The sequence below is a fragment of the Oncorhynchus keta genome, chromosome 26 (genome assembly GCF_023373465.1).
Source record: "Oncorhynchus keta strain PuntledgeMale-10-30-2019 chromosome 26, Oket_V2, whole genome shotgun sequence".
Lineage (NCBI taxonomy): Eukaryota > Metazoa > Chordata > Actinopteri > Salmoniformes > Salmonidae > Oncorhynchus > Oncorhynchus keta.
In genome coordinates, this window is record NC_068446.1 from 37,271,368 (window position 1) to 37,286,473 (window position 15,106).

At 40.4% G+C, this 15,106-nt stretch overlaps 1 protein-coding gene across 2 annotated transcripts in view; it reads right to left on the minus strand.

Moving 5' to 3' along the window:
* The window catches only part of LOC118358785 (ATP-binding cassette sub-family C member 8-like), a 149,041-nt gene that overhangs the window by 46,780 nt on the left and 87,155 nt on the right, over positions 1 to 15,106 (minus strand). For both annotated transcript variants that reach the window (XM_052480696.1, XM_052480695.1), the window contains exons 18-19: positions 5,118 to 5,159; positions 4,719 to 4,817 (exon numbers count right to left, since the gene is read on the minus strand). In XM_052480696.1, the coding sequence (XP_052336656.1) occupies positions 4,719 to 4,817; positions 5,118 to 5,159 (141 nt within the window). The remainder of the gene's footprint in view (positions 1 to 4,718; positions 4,818 to 5,117; positions 5,160 to 15,106) is intronic.

The following is a 15,106-nucleotide window of genomic DNA, read 5'->3' on the forward strand; positions in this document are numbered from 1 at the left end:
ACCCTGAAATATTTGTTCCAGTTTAGATGTTTAAGGTATTGTCGTATCTTAGTCTTCCCAACCCTGAAATATTTGTTCCAGTTTAGATGTTTAAGGTATTGTCGTATCTTAGTCTTCCCAACCCTGAAATATTTGTTCCAGTTTAGATGTTTAAACCCTGGTATTTGTTCCAGTTTAGATGTTTAAGGTATTGTCTTCTTAGTCTTCCCAACCCTGAAATATTTGTTCCAGTTTAGATGTTTAAGGTATTGTCGTATCTTAGTCTTCCCAACCCTGAAATATTTGTTCCAGTTTAGATGTTTAAGGTATTGTCGTATCTTAGTCTTCCCAACCCTGAAATATTTGTTCCAGTTTAGATGTTTAAGGTATTGTCGTATCTTAGTCTTCCCAACCCTGAAATATTTGTTCCAGTTTAGATGTTTAAGGTATTGTCGTATCTTAGTCTTCCCAACCCCAGTTTAAATATTTGTTCCAGTTTTGTTCCAGTTTAGATGTTTAAGGTATTGTCGTATCTTAGTCTTCCCAACCCTGAAATATTTGTTCCAGTTTAGATGTTTAAGGTATTGTCGTATCTTAGTCTTCCCAACCCTGAAATATTTGTTCCAGTTTTGTTCCAGAGATGTTTAAGGTATTGTCGTATCTTAGTCTTCCCAACCCTGAAATATTTGTTCCAGTTTAGATGTTTAAGGTATTGTCGTATCTTAGTCTTCCCAACCCTGAAATATTTGTTCCAGTTTAGATGTTTAAGGTATTGTCGTATCTTAGTCTTCCTTCAACCCTGAAATATTTGTTCCAGTTTAGATGTTTAAGGTATTGTCGTATCTTAGTCTTCCCAACCCTGAAATATTTGTTCCAGTTTAGATGTTTAAGGTATTGTCGAAATATTTGTTCTTTAGTCTTCTTCCCAACCCTGAAATATTTGTTCCAGTTTAGATGTTTAAGGTATTGTCGTATCTTAGTCTTCCCAACCCTGAAATATTTGTTCCAGTTTAGATGTTTAAGGTATTGTCAACCCTGAAATATTTGTTCCAGTTTAGATGTTTAAGGTATTGTCGTATCTTAGTCTTCCCAACCCTGAAATATTTGTTCCAGTTTAGATGTTTAAGGTATTGTCGTATCTTAGTCTTCCCAACCCTGAAATATTTGTTCCAGTTTAGATGTTTAAGGTATTGTCGTATCTTAGTCTTCCCAACCCTGAAATATTTGTTCCAGTTTAGATGTTTAATTGGTATTGTCTTCCCAACCCTATCTTTAGATGTTTAAGGTAGTCTTCCCAACCCTGAAATATTTGTTCCAGTTTAGATGTTTAAGGTATTGTCGTATCTTAGTCTTCCCAACCCTGAAATATTTGTTCCAGTTTAGATGTTTAAGGTATTGTCGTATCTTAGTCTTCCCAACCCTGAAATATTTGTTCCAGTTTAGATGTTTAAGGTATTGTCGTATCTTAGTCTTCCCAACCCTGAAATATTTGTTCCAGTTTAGATGTTTAAGGTAGATCTTAGTCTTCCCAACCCTGAAATATTTGTTTAAGGTATTGTCGTATCTTAGTCTTCCCAACCCTGAAATATTTGTTCCAGTTTAGATGTTTAAGGTATTGTCGTATCTTAGTCTTCCCAACCCTGAAATATTTGTTCCAGTTTAGATGTTTAAGGTATTGTCGTATCTTAGTCTTCCCAACCCTGAAATATTTGTTCCAGTTTAGATGTTTAAGGTATTGTCGTATCTTAGTATCCAGTTTAGTCTTCTCAACCCTGAAATATTTGTTCCAGTTTAGATGTTTAATAAGGTATTGTCTTCCCAACCCTGAAATATTTGTTCCATTTAGATGTTTAAGGTATTGTCTTAGTCTTCCCAACCCTGAAATATTTGTTCCAGTTTAGATGTTTAAGGTATTGTCGTATCTTAGGTATTTGTTCCAGTTTATCTATTGTCGTAGTCTTCCCAACCCTGAAATATTTGTTCCAGTTTAGATGTTTAAGGTATTGTCGTATCTTAGTCTTCCCAACCCTGAAATATTTGTTCCAGTTTAGATGTTTAAGGTATTGTCGTATCTTAGTCTTCCCAACCCTGAAATATTTGTTCCAGTTTAGATGTTTAAGGTATTGTATTTAGGTATTGTCATTAGTCTTCCCAACCCTGAAATATTTGTTCCAGTTTAGATGTTTAAGTCTTCCTTCAACCCTGAAATATTTGTTCCAGTTTAGATGTTTAAGGTATTGTCGTATCTTAGTCTTCCCAACCCTGAAATATTTGTTCCAGTTTAGATGTTTAAGGTATTGTCGTATCTTAGTCTTCCCAACCCTGAAATATTTGTTCCAGTTTAGATGTTTAAGGTATTGTCGTATCTTAGTCTTCCCAACCCTGAAATATTTGTTCCAGTTTAGATGTTTAAGGTATTGTCGTATCTTAGTCTTCCCAACCCTGAAATATTTGTTCCAGTTTAGATGTTTAAGGTATTGTCGTATCTTAATCTTCCCAACCCTGAAATATTTGTTTAGATGTTTAAGGTATTGTCGTATCCAGTTTAGTCTTCTCTTCCCAACCCTGAAATATTTGTTCCAGTTTAGATGTTTAAGGTATTGTCGTATCTTAGTCTTCTCAACCCTGAAATATTTGTTCCAGTTTAGATGTTTAAGGTATTGTCGTATCTTAGTCTTCTCAACCCTGGCAGTCTTTCTGAATGCAGGTGACTAAAACTCCCAAATGTGGGCTTTCCCCACTCTGGCTGGATTCCAATAGGAATTTCACAAACCCTTTGCAAGTCATTATAATGTGACTTGTAGGCCTGACATTGCCACTGTATTAGGGTTAAACTAGGCCTTCAAAAGGCTCTACGAAAAATTTATTTTTTAAATACATTTTAATGACAACATATTCACTTTATGGATTGTACTGGTAACCCTGGGAAATATGTAAATAAGGCTTAAAATCATACAGTATGGCTATTCAATTCTGTTCCTGGAGGGCAAAAACACTTCTGGTTTTAGATGTTTGTAGGGTTTGTCAAAGAACCCTCCCATTTGTGGTTCTTCGGAGACCCTAAAATAGTTCCCCTATTGCATCGCGCTCAAGAACCTCATTCTGTTCCAGCTTGCACCTTTATTTTTAAGAGTGTAGGCTAATTCATAAAAATATTTTTCTCCCAAAGTTGTCTGTCTGACCATGTGCAGCATGATAAATGCAGACTGCGCTGATCTCTGTCGGAGCCTGCAGCCCTCAGCATATTGGGCAGACTACAGATCGTTTGGCCCTGGGGTGGTGATTAACCCACATGCTTCCCAGCCGAAGCAGTTCCGAAGAGTTCCAGCATATATTATGAAGACATTTTGTGAAGTTTTTGTTCGCTTTGGACTTCAGTAAGGGCACACCATTTAGTTTCTGAAGGCCAGCAGAAGTTTGGGAGCCGACGTGTACTTAGACTCTATTCTTCAATAAAGTCTTTGTTGTAATTCAACGAGAGATGACTTGTTTTCATGCACATTTTCTCATTGAGCAATACTGCAACATCTTAGTTAGATGTAAAATTGCACGACTAAGATCTCCTCTGAAAAAACGTCAAAAGTTAATTACATATTTTTTGCGTCCACGATCAGCTCCTGTGCTCTGAGAAACAGAGAGAGGGGGAGGGAGAGAGAAAAAGAGCGCTTGCTCAACCACTGTTCTCAGAGTTGAACGGAGAGAACTTTTGTGAGTGTAATGTTTACTGTTATTTTTTTTTTGTTTATATCACTTTTGTTTATTATCTAGTTAGCTTGCTCTGGCCATGTTAACATATGTTCCCATGGCAATAAAGCCCTTAAATTGCATTGAATTGAGAGAGAGGAGAGAGTGAGTGGAAGAGAGGGGGAGAAAAGTAACCAGTGTGAGTAGGTAAACACTATTCTTTTATGCGTCTCCACACCAACAGAGAAAAATCAGGGTTCAGTGAGATAGTATTTTCTGCAGCTCGCCCATTAAGCCCAGAGAGAGAGGAGATAGGAACATAAACACAGGCTTCCTGCTCTTCTGGGAAACCATTTGTCATTAGGATTTTTAAAAAGCGTGTGTCACAGTGCCCATCCAGTGGCAGGGGAAACATATGGTGTTCTGCCGCGGGTGGGGGTTTGTGGCTGGGTGGGAGGGCAGATACAGTTCTCAATGACAAATGAGGCAAACAGAGATTCAGAATGGCCTGAATCAGAGGTCAAGTAACCCTTGGGCCTTGGGGGTCCATAATGCATCACTCTTTACTGTACTGTACTATAGAATTCCAGTAGTTAAGATTATTGCTGTAACTTTACATACATTTGTACAGTGTAGATACCATGTTTCACTTTTGTTCTAATGGTCATTTCTAATCAAGTCTCACCTGGGTTTGATCATGGGCATTTCTAATCAAGTCTCACCTGGGTTTGATCATGGTCATTTCTAATCAAGTCTCACCTGGGTTTGATCATGGTCATTTCTAATCAAGTCTCACCTGGGTTTGATCATGGTCATTTCTAATCAAGTCTCACCTGGGTTTGATCATGGTCATTTCTAATCAAGTCTCACCTGGGTTTGATCATGGTCATTTCTAATCAAGTCTCACCTGGGTTTGATCATGGTCATTTCTAATCAAGTCTCACCTGGGTTTGATCATGGTCATTTCTAATCAAGTCTCACCTGGGTTTGATCATGGGCATTTCTAATCAAGTCTCACCTGGGTTTGATCATGGGCATTTCTAATCAAGTCTCACCTGGGTTTGATCATGGGCATTTCGAAGGTGATGTTCTCCACTAGCGTCGCATTGAGCAGCCAGGGCTTCTGGGAAGCGTAGGCCACAGAGCCTCTCTTCCTGCCAAGATAAACACAGTGAAAACAACTGACCACTGCCTGTCCAGGGATACAGCACTACTGTCATCCAAAGTAGCTGTTGCCACATATTTATTTTATACTTTGTCACAAGGTCTGCAGTGAGCGAGGTAAAGTGGTAAAAGTGTTCAATAACGATGGAATAGCAAGGTATTGTCTTGCAGGCAATTACTTCAATGTATTGACTAGATACTGGCTGTATTCTTTTATATTGTGATAACAGTGATATACAGCATCGCCATAGTGACCATCTGGTGAAAGGAGTCATGTTGTGTGTGCTTACTCGATATCTCCATCATCAGCAGCATCTTTGTCTGATGTGGGGCTGCAATGGAAAATGTGCACACGCGTGCACGCACGCACGCACACACACACACACACACACACACACACACACACACACACACACACACACACACACACACACACACACACACACACACCGTTAGCCCAAGTAATGTCTACAGTCACCATCACAAACCAAAACAGGGCTATCATGTTGCCTTATATGAGCAGTAGCAGAACATCCATCATTAGATCTAAGTGTGTCTATAAATACAAAACCTTGTATTACTTCCTGTTGTTTGCAGACACATCAACTGGGTGCTCTGACGCACTGTGAGTATAGAGGAGTTGTTGAGAAAAGCTGTATACATGATGCCTAGATTTGCTGTTGATGTATGTACTCTGTTATTGTGTCTTGGTGCAGTTGTGGCATATTATGTTGTGTATTTGTGACATGTTGGGCGCGTTCGAGCGGCTCACTTTTGTCAAGTGACCATCGTTGGCTTTCAAAGTGTTGCATTATGGGGACAAAAACTGCCCGACTTGCGTCTACATGTCGACTGCATGAACTTTTTTTTTTTACATAAGTCATGTGTTCAATAGTCATGACGTTTTTGACTGCAGTCGACTTTGAGTTTCTGCAGTTGCTTTTCACCAACTTCATCCTGTAGCCATCGCCTACATTGTGGGAGGCTCTACAGCCAACCAATCATTAGAGTGTTTTTGTTTGACGCGCGTGAACGTGACCAAAGATGTGACTAAAACGGTAACTGTAGAAACGGCCCATGGAGTTGGTGGAATAAGCCTTTAATTCATGGCCACTTACTCAGCTGCGCCAGGGGCGCTTTAATTAGGTTAGGTGGCAATGACCGACAGATCCCGTTCCCATAAAAGGAGGAAACCGCCATCGCCTGATCTCGCTGCTTTCTCTTCCTTAACTCCGACTTCTCCAGAAGGTCTGTGCGTCCATGAATCCACCGACTCTGTTACCTTTCATCTGAACTATCTGTTGCGATCGTAGAGTGGGCCATCACGCTTCAAACATATTGTGTAATGTGAATTGTCAATGATCACGGCCCTACGGATCCTCATAGGCCAATTATGCAATCGATATGTAATGAATTACATGTACACATGAAGACAATTGAAAGGGTGAAATGAGAAACGTCATTGTTTGCTAACTGATCGACTTTGATATCAAACTCATGGGGATTATAGATTGAATAACCATTCACTGTTCTTTCATGATTATGATAAATAGTTACGAGCCTAAATGACTCACGGATGATTACTATTGACTTCTTAATGAACTGGATTGTTGAATTCCCTAATTATGTTAATGCTTGTTATGATTTGATCTTTGTGATTATGAATTTGATCGGACACATGTTATTTTGTTTCCTTTGTGATGCAGCACAGACTACTCAGTAAATATACCACTTTATGGTTAAAGGAATTCCTGCCTCAGTCTCATCCATTCCTCTGACACGTGACCACCTGTTCACCTTCACTGTCAGTCATCCTATCTGTCCAGCTACCCACACAGATTCCACTAATATTTCAGTAACCAACCACAATTGCCGCAATTCATGTACTGTATACAGGAACTCTCTCTCACCAATTGATTGTACAATGTACATATATTTTCTGATTGTTAGTGTATAATATGGGGATCGGAGATGTGTTATTTTGACATTATAAAGAACCACTTTTTACCAACAATGGCAACACTGCCATGTTGCACTGAGCTTTGCTGTTGCAAAACCACGTCAATAGCTAGGTTTCCATACAATATTCATGTGAATATTTTAAAATCTGCACAAATTCATGCATAATTAATTTTACCAACACAAAAAGATCCCAACTTGTCTAGCGTATTTTGATTTGTCGACATTTGGAAAGTTTCCATCAGACCTATAATTCAGTTTTTTATCCAACATGCTTTAGTCACATAAAAAAAGTTGTCTGGAAACCTGGTGACTGTCCAACTTTTGGCTGTCACAGATGCACCTCCCCTGACTTCATTCCAGACTTTCGTCGGTGGCTTTCACCTTACCACTCAAATGCGCCCATAGTGTAGGTTGTGACAATTGTCTAGGTGTGAGGTATTAGCGTAATAATTAAAATATCAAGGAGAATGGATGACAGAAGCTCAACCTGTCCTTGAGAGAAGGGGAGGAGGAGCTAGAATATTTTGCTGTGTTGTTGATAGGCCCTGCATGGGATGCATATCTAATTATACTGAACACCACAGACATGTCCTAGACAGGCTGTGCTCCACCACAGGATATTGGCTAGTGTTGATTTCAGTGTAACATTTATTGTGTTGACTTAGGAGTTACCTTAACTCTGTAAGTGTTAAATTAACTCATTCGTGGAAAAATAACCCCAGTGTTGGTGTTAATAACAGTGATGAGTGTGATTGTGTCAGTTCTCTGTGGATAGTAAAAACGTTCCCATCAAAACCATGCCAGTCATTATCAGATTTCCCAGCATGCTCTACTGCAGGTAGATATTTTTAGGATTGTTCATTGACTGATTGATTAATACTATGTTACACAAAGATAAATAACAATATTTTACGAATCCAATCAGTTAGATTTATTGCACCTGTTACTGTAATGGTTGTTCCAGTATAAATGGTTTAGGTAGTCTCCTCACAATGCTTCTAACCATGTCATTCTGAATGCAGGTTGCAGGTGAAGAAAATTCCAACTGTTGGATGTCTTGACTCTAGCTGGATTCTAATAGGAATTACATCACTTTACAAGGCAGCATAATTTGACTGTCAGGCCTGATGTGGCTTGTAAACCAAGAGGTTCCTAACACATCTGTGTTAGGGTAAAACTTGGCTGTTAACTTCTTGGTGACAGGGGGCAGTATTTTCACGTACGGATGAAATGCATGCCCAAATTCAACTGGCTGCTACTCATCCCCAGAAGATAAGATATGCATATTATTAGTACATTTGGATAGAAAACACTCTGAAGTTTCTAAAACTGTTTGAATCATGTCTGTGTATAACATAACTTATTTAGCAGGTGAAACCGAGGACAAACCATTCAGAATTTGTTTTTGAGGTCACTCTCTTTTCAATGGGTTTTCATTCGGAATCCAGATTTCTAAGGGTCCTTCGTGCAGTTCCTATCACTTCCACTGGATGTCAACAGTCTTTAGAAATTGGATGAGGTTTTTCCTTTGTGTAATGAAGAAGTACGGCCATCTTGAACGAGGGTAACTTGAAGTGTACTGTTAGATAGAGGTGCGTGACCAGAAAGCTAGCTTCAGTTAGTTTTCCTCCTGTATTGAACACAGATCATACCGTCTTCAATTTTATCGATTATTTACGTTAAAAAATACCTAAAGTTGTATTACAAAAGTAGTTTGAAATGTTTTGGCAAAGTTTACAGGTAACTTTTGAGATATTTTGTAGTCACGTTGCGCAAGTTGTAACCGGTGTCATTCTGGATCAAACGTGCCAAATAAATGGACATGTTGGATATATATCAACGGAATTATTCGAACAAAAGGACAATTTGTGATGTTTATGGGACATATTGGAGTGCCAACGAAAGAAGCTCGTCAAAGGTACGGCATGAATTATATGATTATTTCTGTGTTTTGTGTCGCGTCTGCAGGGTTGAAATATGCTTCTCTCTCTTTGTTTACCGAGGTGCTATCCTCAGATAATAGCATCTTTTGCTTTCGCCGAAAATACTTTTTGAAATCTGACATGTTGGCTGGATTCACAACAAGTGTAGCTTTAATTTGCTATCTTGCATGTGTCATTTCATGAAAGTTTGATTTTTATAGTAAATTATTTGAATTTTGCACTCTGCATTTTCTCTGGCTTTTGGCTAGGTGGGACGCTACCGTCCCACATATCCCAGAGAGGTTCAACTAAAGCATTATGATATATTTAATGTACTGTCCTAAAGAGTTCAAGTGTAATGATAATATATAGAAGTGTTGTACCAATTTAAGTGGTCTATGGTTATGTTAATTAAAGTTTGAGCATGTCTGCTGCTAGTCCTGAAGTCTTTGTAAAAGCATAAGAACATGTGTCAGTGAAGACTTGTTAATGTAATGTTTCATCCACCGTGAGTGACCTTGTCAAGTGATACGGACCTCTTTGCGTAATGGTTAAAATACTATGACGTGTTACTACAAAACAGTATACAGTGTTAATTCCTGAAAACTGACGAAATGTAACAGCGTCAGCACTAAGCACAGTGTTAATTCCTGAAAACTGACTAAATGTAACAGCGTCAGCACTAAGCACAGTGTTAATTCCTGAAAACTGACTAGATGTAACAGCGTCAGCACTAAGCACAGTGTTAATTCCTGAAAACTGACTAAATGTAACAGCGTCAGCACTAAGCACAGTGTTAATTCCTGAAAACTGACTAAATGTAACAGCGTCAGCACTAAGCACAGTGTTAATTCCTGAAAACTGACTAAATGTAACAGCGTCAGCACTAAGCACAGTGTTAATTCCTGAAAACTGACTAAATGTAACAGCGTCAGCACTAAGCACAGTGTTAATTCCTGAAAACTGACTAAATGTAACAGCGTCAGCACTAAGCACAGTGTTAATTCCTGAAAACTGACTAAATGTAACAGCGTCAGCACTAAGCACAGTGTTAATTTAACAGTAAAAAGTGTGAACCAAGTATACACTGGTCCAGTGTTAAATCAACATGACAATGTTAAATTGAACTTGCTGTGAGTGACTAAACAGTGGATTAGGTGGGGTGGTCCCTGGAGATTAGGGGGTGAATCCTAATGTCCATTTAAATAACAATTTCACTTCGGACCTGAAGGATTCGGACCTGAAGTTGGGAGTAAGATGTAGCAGTGAGAGAACATTTACCTAATAACACCATAAGTGGAGCTTGTGCTGAGGTCTCATGTGGGACACTAAGCTCAGATACCAGTCTACGGTCTACAGAAACCAGTCTACGGTCTACAGAAACCAGTCTACGGTCTACAGATACCAGTCTACGGTCTACAGATACCAGTCTACGGTCTATAGATACCAGTCTACGGTCTACAGATACCAGTCTACGGTCTACAGATACCAGTCTACGGTCTACAGATACCAGTCTACGGTCTACAGATACCAGTCTACGGTCTATAGATACCAGTCTACGGTCTACAGATACCAGTCTACGGTCTACAGATACCAGTCTACGGTCTACAGATACCAGTCTACGGTCTACAGATACCAGTCTACGGTCTACAGATACCAGTCTACAGATACCAGTCTACAGTCTACAGATACCAGTCTACGGTCTACAGATACCAGTCTACGGTCTACAGATACCAGTCTACGGTCTATAGATACCAGTCTACGGTCTACAGAAACCAGTCTACGGTCTACAGAAACCAGTCTACGGTCTACAGAAACCAGTCTACGGTCTATAGATACCAGTCTACGGTCTATAGATACCAGTCTACGGTCTACAGAAACCAGTCTACGGTCTACAGAAACCAGTCTACGGTCTATAGATACCAGTCTACGGTCTACAGATACCAGTCTACGGTCTACAGATACCAGTCTACGGTCTACAGATACCAGTCTACGGTCTACAGATACCAGTCTACGGTCTATAGATACCAGTCTACGGTCTATAGATACCAGTCTACGGTCTACAGAAACCAGTCTACGGTCTACAGAAACCAGTCTACGGTCTACAGAAACCAGTCTACGGTCTATAGATACCAGTCTACGGTCTATAGATACCAGTCTACGGTCTACAGATACCAGTCTACTGATCTCTACAGATACCAGTCTACTGTCTACAGATACCAGTCTACGGTCTACAGATACCAGTCTACGATCTACAGATACCAGTCTACGGTCTACAGATACCAGTCTACGGTCTACAGATACCAGTCTACAGATACCAGTCTACAGATACCAGTCTACGGTCTACAGATACCAGTCTACGGTCTACAGATACCAGTCTACGGTCTACAGATACCAGTCTACGGTCTACAGATACCAGTCTACTGTCTACAGATACCAGTCTACTGTCTACAGATACCAGTCTACTGTCTACAGATACCAGTCTACTGTCTACAGATACCAGTCTACGGTCTACAGATACCAGTCTACGGTCTACAGATACCAGTCTACGGTCTACAGATACCAGTCTACGGTCTACAGATACCAGTCTACGGTCTACAGATACCAGTCTACGGTCTACAGATACCAGTCTACAGATACCAGTCTACGGTCTACAGATACCAGTCTACGGTCTACAGATACCAGTCTACAGATACCAGTCTACGGTCTACAGATACCAGTCTACGGTCTACAGAAACCAGTCTACGGTCTACAGATACCGGTCTACAGATACCAGTCTACGGTCTACAGATACCAGTCTACGGTCTACAGATACCAGTCTACGGTCTACAGATACCAGTCTACGGTCTACAGATACCAGTCTACGGTCTACAGATACCAGTCTACGGTCTATAGTTACCAGTCTACGGTCTACAGAAACCAGTCTACGGTCTACAGATACCAGTCTACGGTCTACAGAAACCAGTCTACGGTCTACAGAAACCAGTCTACGGTCTACAGAAACCAGTCTACGGTCTACAGAAACCAGTCTACGGTCTACAGAAACCAGTCTACGGTCTATAGATACCAGTCTACGGTCTACAGATACCAGTCTACGGTCTACAGATACCAGTCTACGGTCTACAGATACCAGTCTACGGTCTACAGATACCAGTCTACGGTCTACAGATACCAGTCTACGGTCTACAGATACCAGTCTACGGTCTACAGATACCAGTCTACTGTCTACAGATACCAGTCTACGGTCTATAGATACCAGTCTACGGTCTACAGATACCAGTCTACTGTCTACAGATACCAGTCTACTGTCTACAGATACCAGTCTACGGTCTACAGATACCAGTCTACGGTCTACAGATACCAGTCTACGGTCTACAGATACCAGTCTACGGTCTACAGATACCAGTCTACGGTCTACAGATACCAGTCTACGGTCTACAGATACCAGTCTACGGTCTACAGATACCAGTCTACGGTCTACAGATACCAGTCTACAGATACCAGTCTACGGTCTACAGATACCAGTCTACGGTCTATAGATACCAGTCTACGGTCTACAGATACCAGTCTACGGTCTACAGATACCAGTCTACTGTCTACAGATACCAGTCTACTGTCTACAGATACCAGTCTACTGTCTACAGATACCAGTCTACTGTCTACAGATACCAGTCTATGGTCTACAGATACCAGTCTACGGTCTACAGATACCAGTCTACGGTCTATAGATACCAGTCTACGGTCTACAGATACCAGTCTACGGTCTACAGATACCAGTCTACTGTCTACAGTGTAGACTTATTAATAATTCACATTATGCATGAGCTGTAAAATCACTTTGTATAAAAAACACAACTGCATTATTGCTTTAGTCTCCCAGTCCCTGCACAAAATAGTAATTATAAGAGCCTAAAGGTATGGTTTACAGACTGTATACTGTATAGCACTGCGTCAAAGGGACGAAGTACAGAGACACACTCATTTGTCTTTTGAACTACTATGCACTGCTGCCCATCAAGTGAACACTAATTATATTTCTGATACTACCTCATACACAACCACATCCCCTAAAATATCTAAGAGATTACTACACGGTCATCTGGGATGCAACAGAGCAACCACAGGTTAGCAGCTATAACCTTGGTGTTCTTGATGTGATGCTTATTAAGGACAAAACCTCTCTCTCTACAGATCTCTAAAGGAAACCTACAGACCGGAACACCCTCCTTAGAGGTGACAGCTTTCATCCTTGTCCACACCAAAACTCTCCCTGTAAGTCCATTCTGCCGCATCGGAAGAATATGCCGCTCTGATGCTTCTTACCAGAGACAGACCACAGAGCTCACACAAAAGTTGAATGAAAGAAGGTACAAAGACAATTGGGTAAAACATGCAAATGAATAATTGGAAGGGTAGGAAAGCCTTAAACCAAAAGTAAAAGCAGAACGTGTCCGATCATGCTTCACCCAATATGCACCATTGGGGAAGGCATTTAAGGACATTATCAGGAAGCACTGGTACATTATTGATACTGACCCATGAATACAACTGATCTTTAAATATCCCCCATGTATGGTCTTTAAAAGAACCCCAAACATGAGAGACATTGTGGTCAACTGTAATTATCCACCTGAGAAATAGGAAACTTTCTTGGAAAAGGTTCCGGATGGTAATTACAAATGTGGCCAATGTGCGCAAAACATTTTCAAGTATAAATGTGACAAATTTATCCACCCCCGCACAGGACAAAGGTTTCAAATCAAAGGACTGATTACCTTCATGTCCACCAATGTTGTTTACATGTTGAAATGTCCCTGTGGTCTTACATAGGGAAACCCCATAGATGTCTTAAGATCTGGATCAGTGAGCACTGCAGCAATATACGGACAGGTGAGACAAAATAAACCCGGTTGCTGTTCATTTGGAATAGAAATGGTCAAGATGTCACACCGGGGAGGGGACACAGAGGAATCTTCTTCAAAGTGAATCTTTCTGGCTCCACAGGTACAACACATTGTCTCCTCTTGGACTTAACGAGGATTTCGACTTTTAATTTTTTTATTTTACCTTTATTTAACCAGGCAAGTCAGTTAAGAACACATTCTTATTTTCAATGACGGCCTGGGAACAGTGGGTTACCTGCCTGTTCAAGGGCAGAACGACAGATTTGTACCTTGTCAGTTCGGGGGTTTGAACGTGCAACCTTCCGGTTACTAGTCCAACGCTCTAACCACTAGGCTACGCTGCCGCCCCAGCGTAGCCTATGGCTGGGTGGCAGTATTGAGTAGCTTGGATGAATAAGGTGCCCAGAGTAAACTACCTGCTACTCATGCCCAGAAGCTAAGATATGCCTATTATTAGTAGATTTGGATAGACAACACTCTGAAGTTTCTAAAACTGTTTGAATGATGTCTGTGAGTATAACAGAACTCATATGGCAGGCAGAAACCTGAGAACAAATCCAACCAGGAAGTGGGAAATCTGAGGTTTGTAGTTTTTCAACTCTTTGCTTATCCAAGATAGTGTAAATGTGGTCCGATTGCACTTCTTAAGGCTTCCACTAGATGTCAACAGTCTTTAGAACCTTGTTTAAGGCTTCTACTGTGAAGGAGGAGGGAATGAGAGCTGATTGAGTCAGGTGTCTGGCAGAGTACCATGAACTCATTCAGGCGTGCACCTGTGTGAGGTAGCTACGTTCCATCGCATTTCTAAAGACAAAGGAATTCTCTGGTTGGAACATTATTCAAGATTTATGTTAAAAACATCCTAAAGATTGATTCTATACATTGTTTGACATGTTTCTATGAACTGTAATGGAATTTTTTGGTTTTTCATCTGGCCTGAGCGTCGTGAATTTGGACAGTATATTTTTCCACATTTCATTACGTTAGCCTTTTTCTAAAATGGATTTAAAAAAAAGAATCCTCAACAATACCCCATAATGGCAAAGCAAAAACAAGGTTTTTAGACATTTTTGCAAATGTATAAAACAAAAAAAAATGGAAATATTAAATTGACATAATTATTCAGACGCTTTACTCAGTACTTTGTTGTAGCACTTTTGGCAGCGATTACAGCCTCAAGTCTTGTTGAGTATGACACTACAAGCCTGGCACACATGTATTTGTGGCGTTTCTCCCATTCTTCTATACAGATCCTCTCAAGCTCTGTCAGGTTAGATGGGGAGTGTTGCTGCACAGCTATTTTCAAGTCTCTCCAGAAATGTTTGATTGGGTTCAAGTCCGGGCTCTGGCTCGGCCACTCAAAGACATTCAGAGACTTGTCCCGAAGCCACTCCTGCGATGTCTTGGCTCTGTGCTTAGGGTCATTGTCCTGTTGGAAGGTGAACGTTCACCCACATTCTGAGAACCTGCTCCAGAGCTCTCAGGACTTCA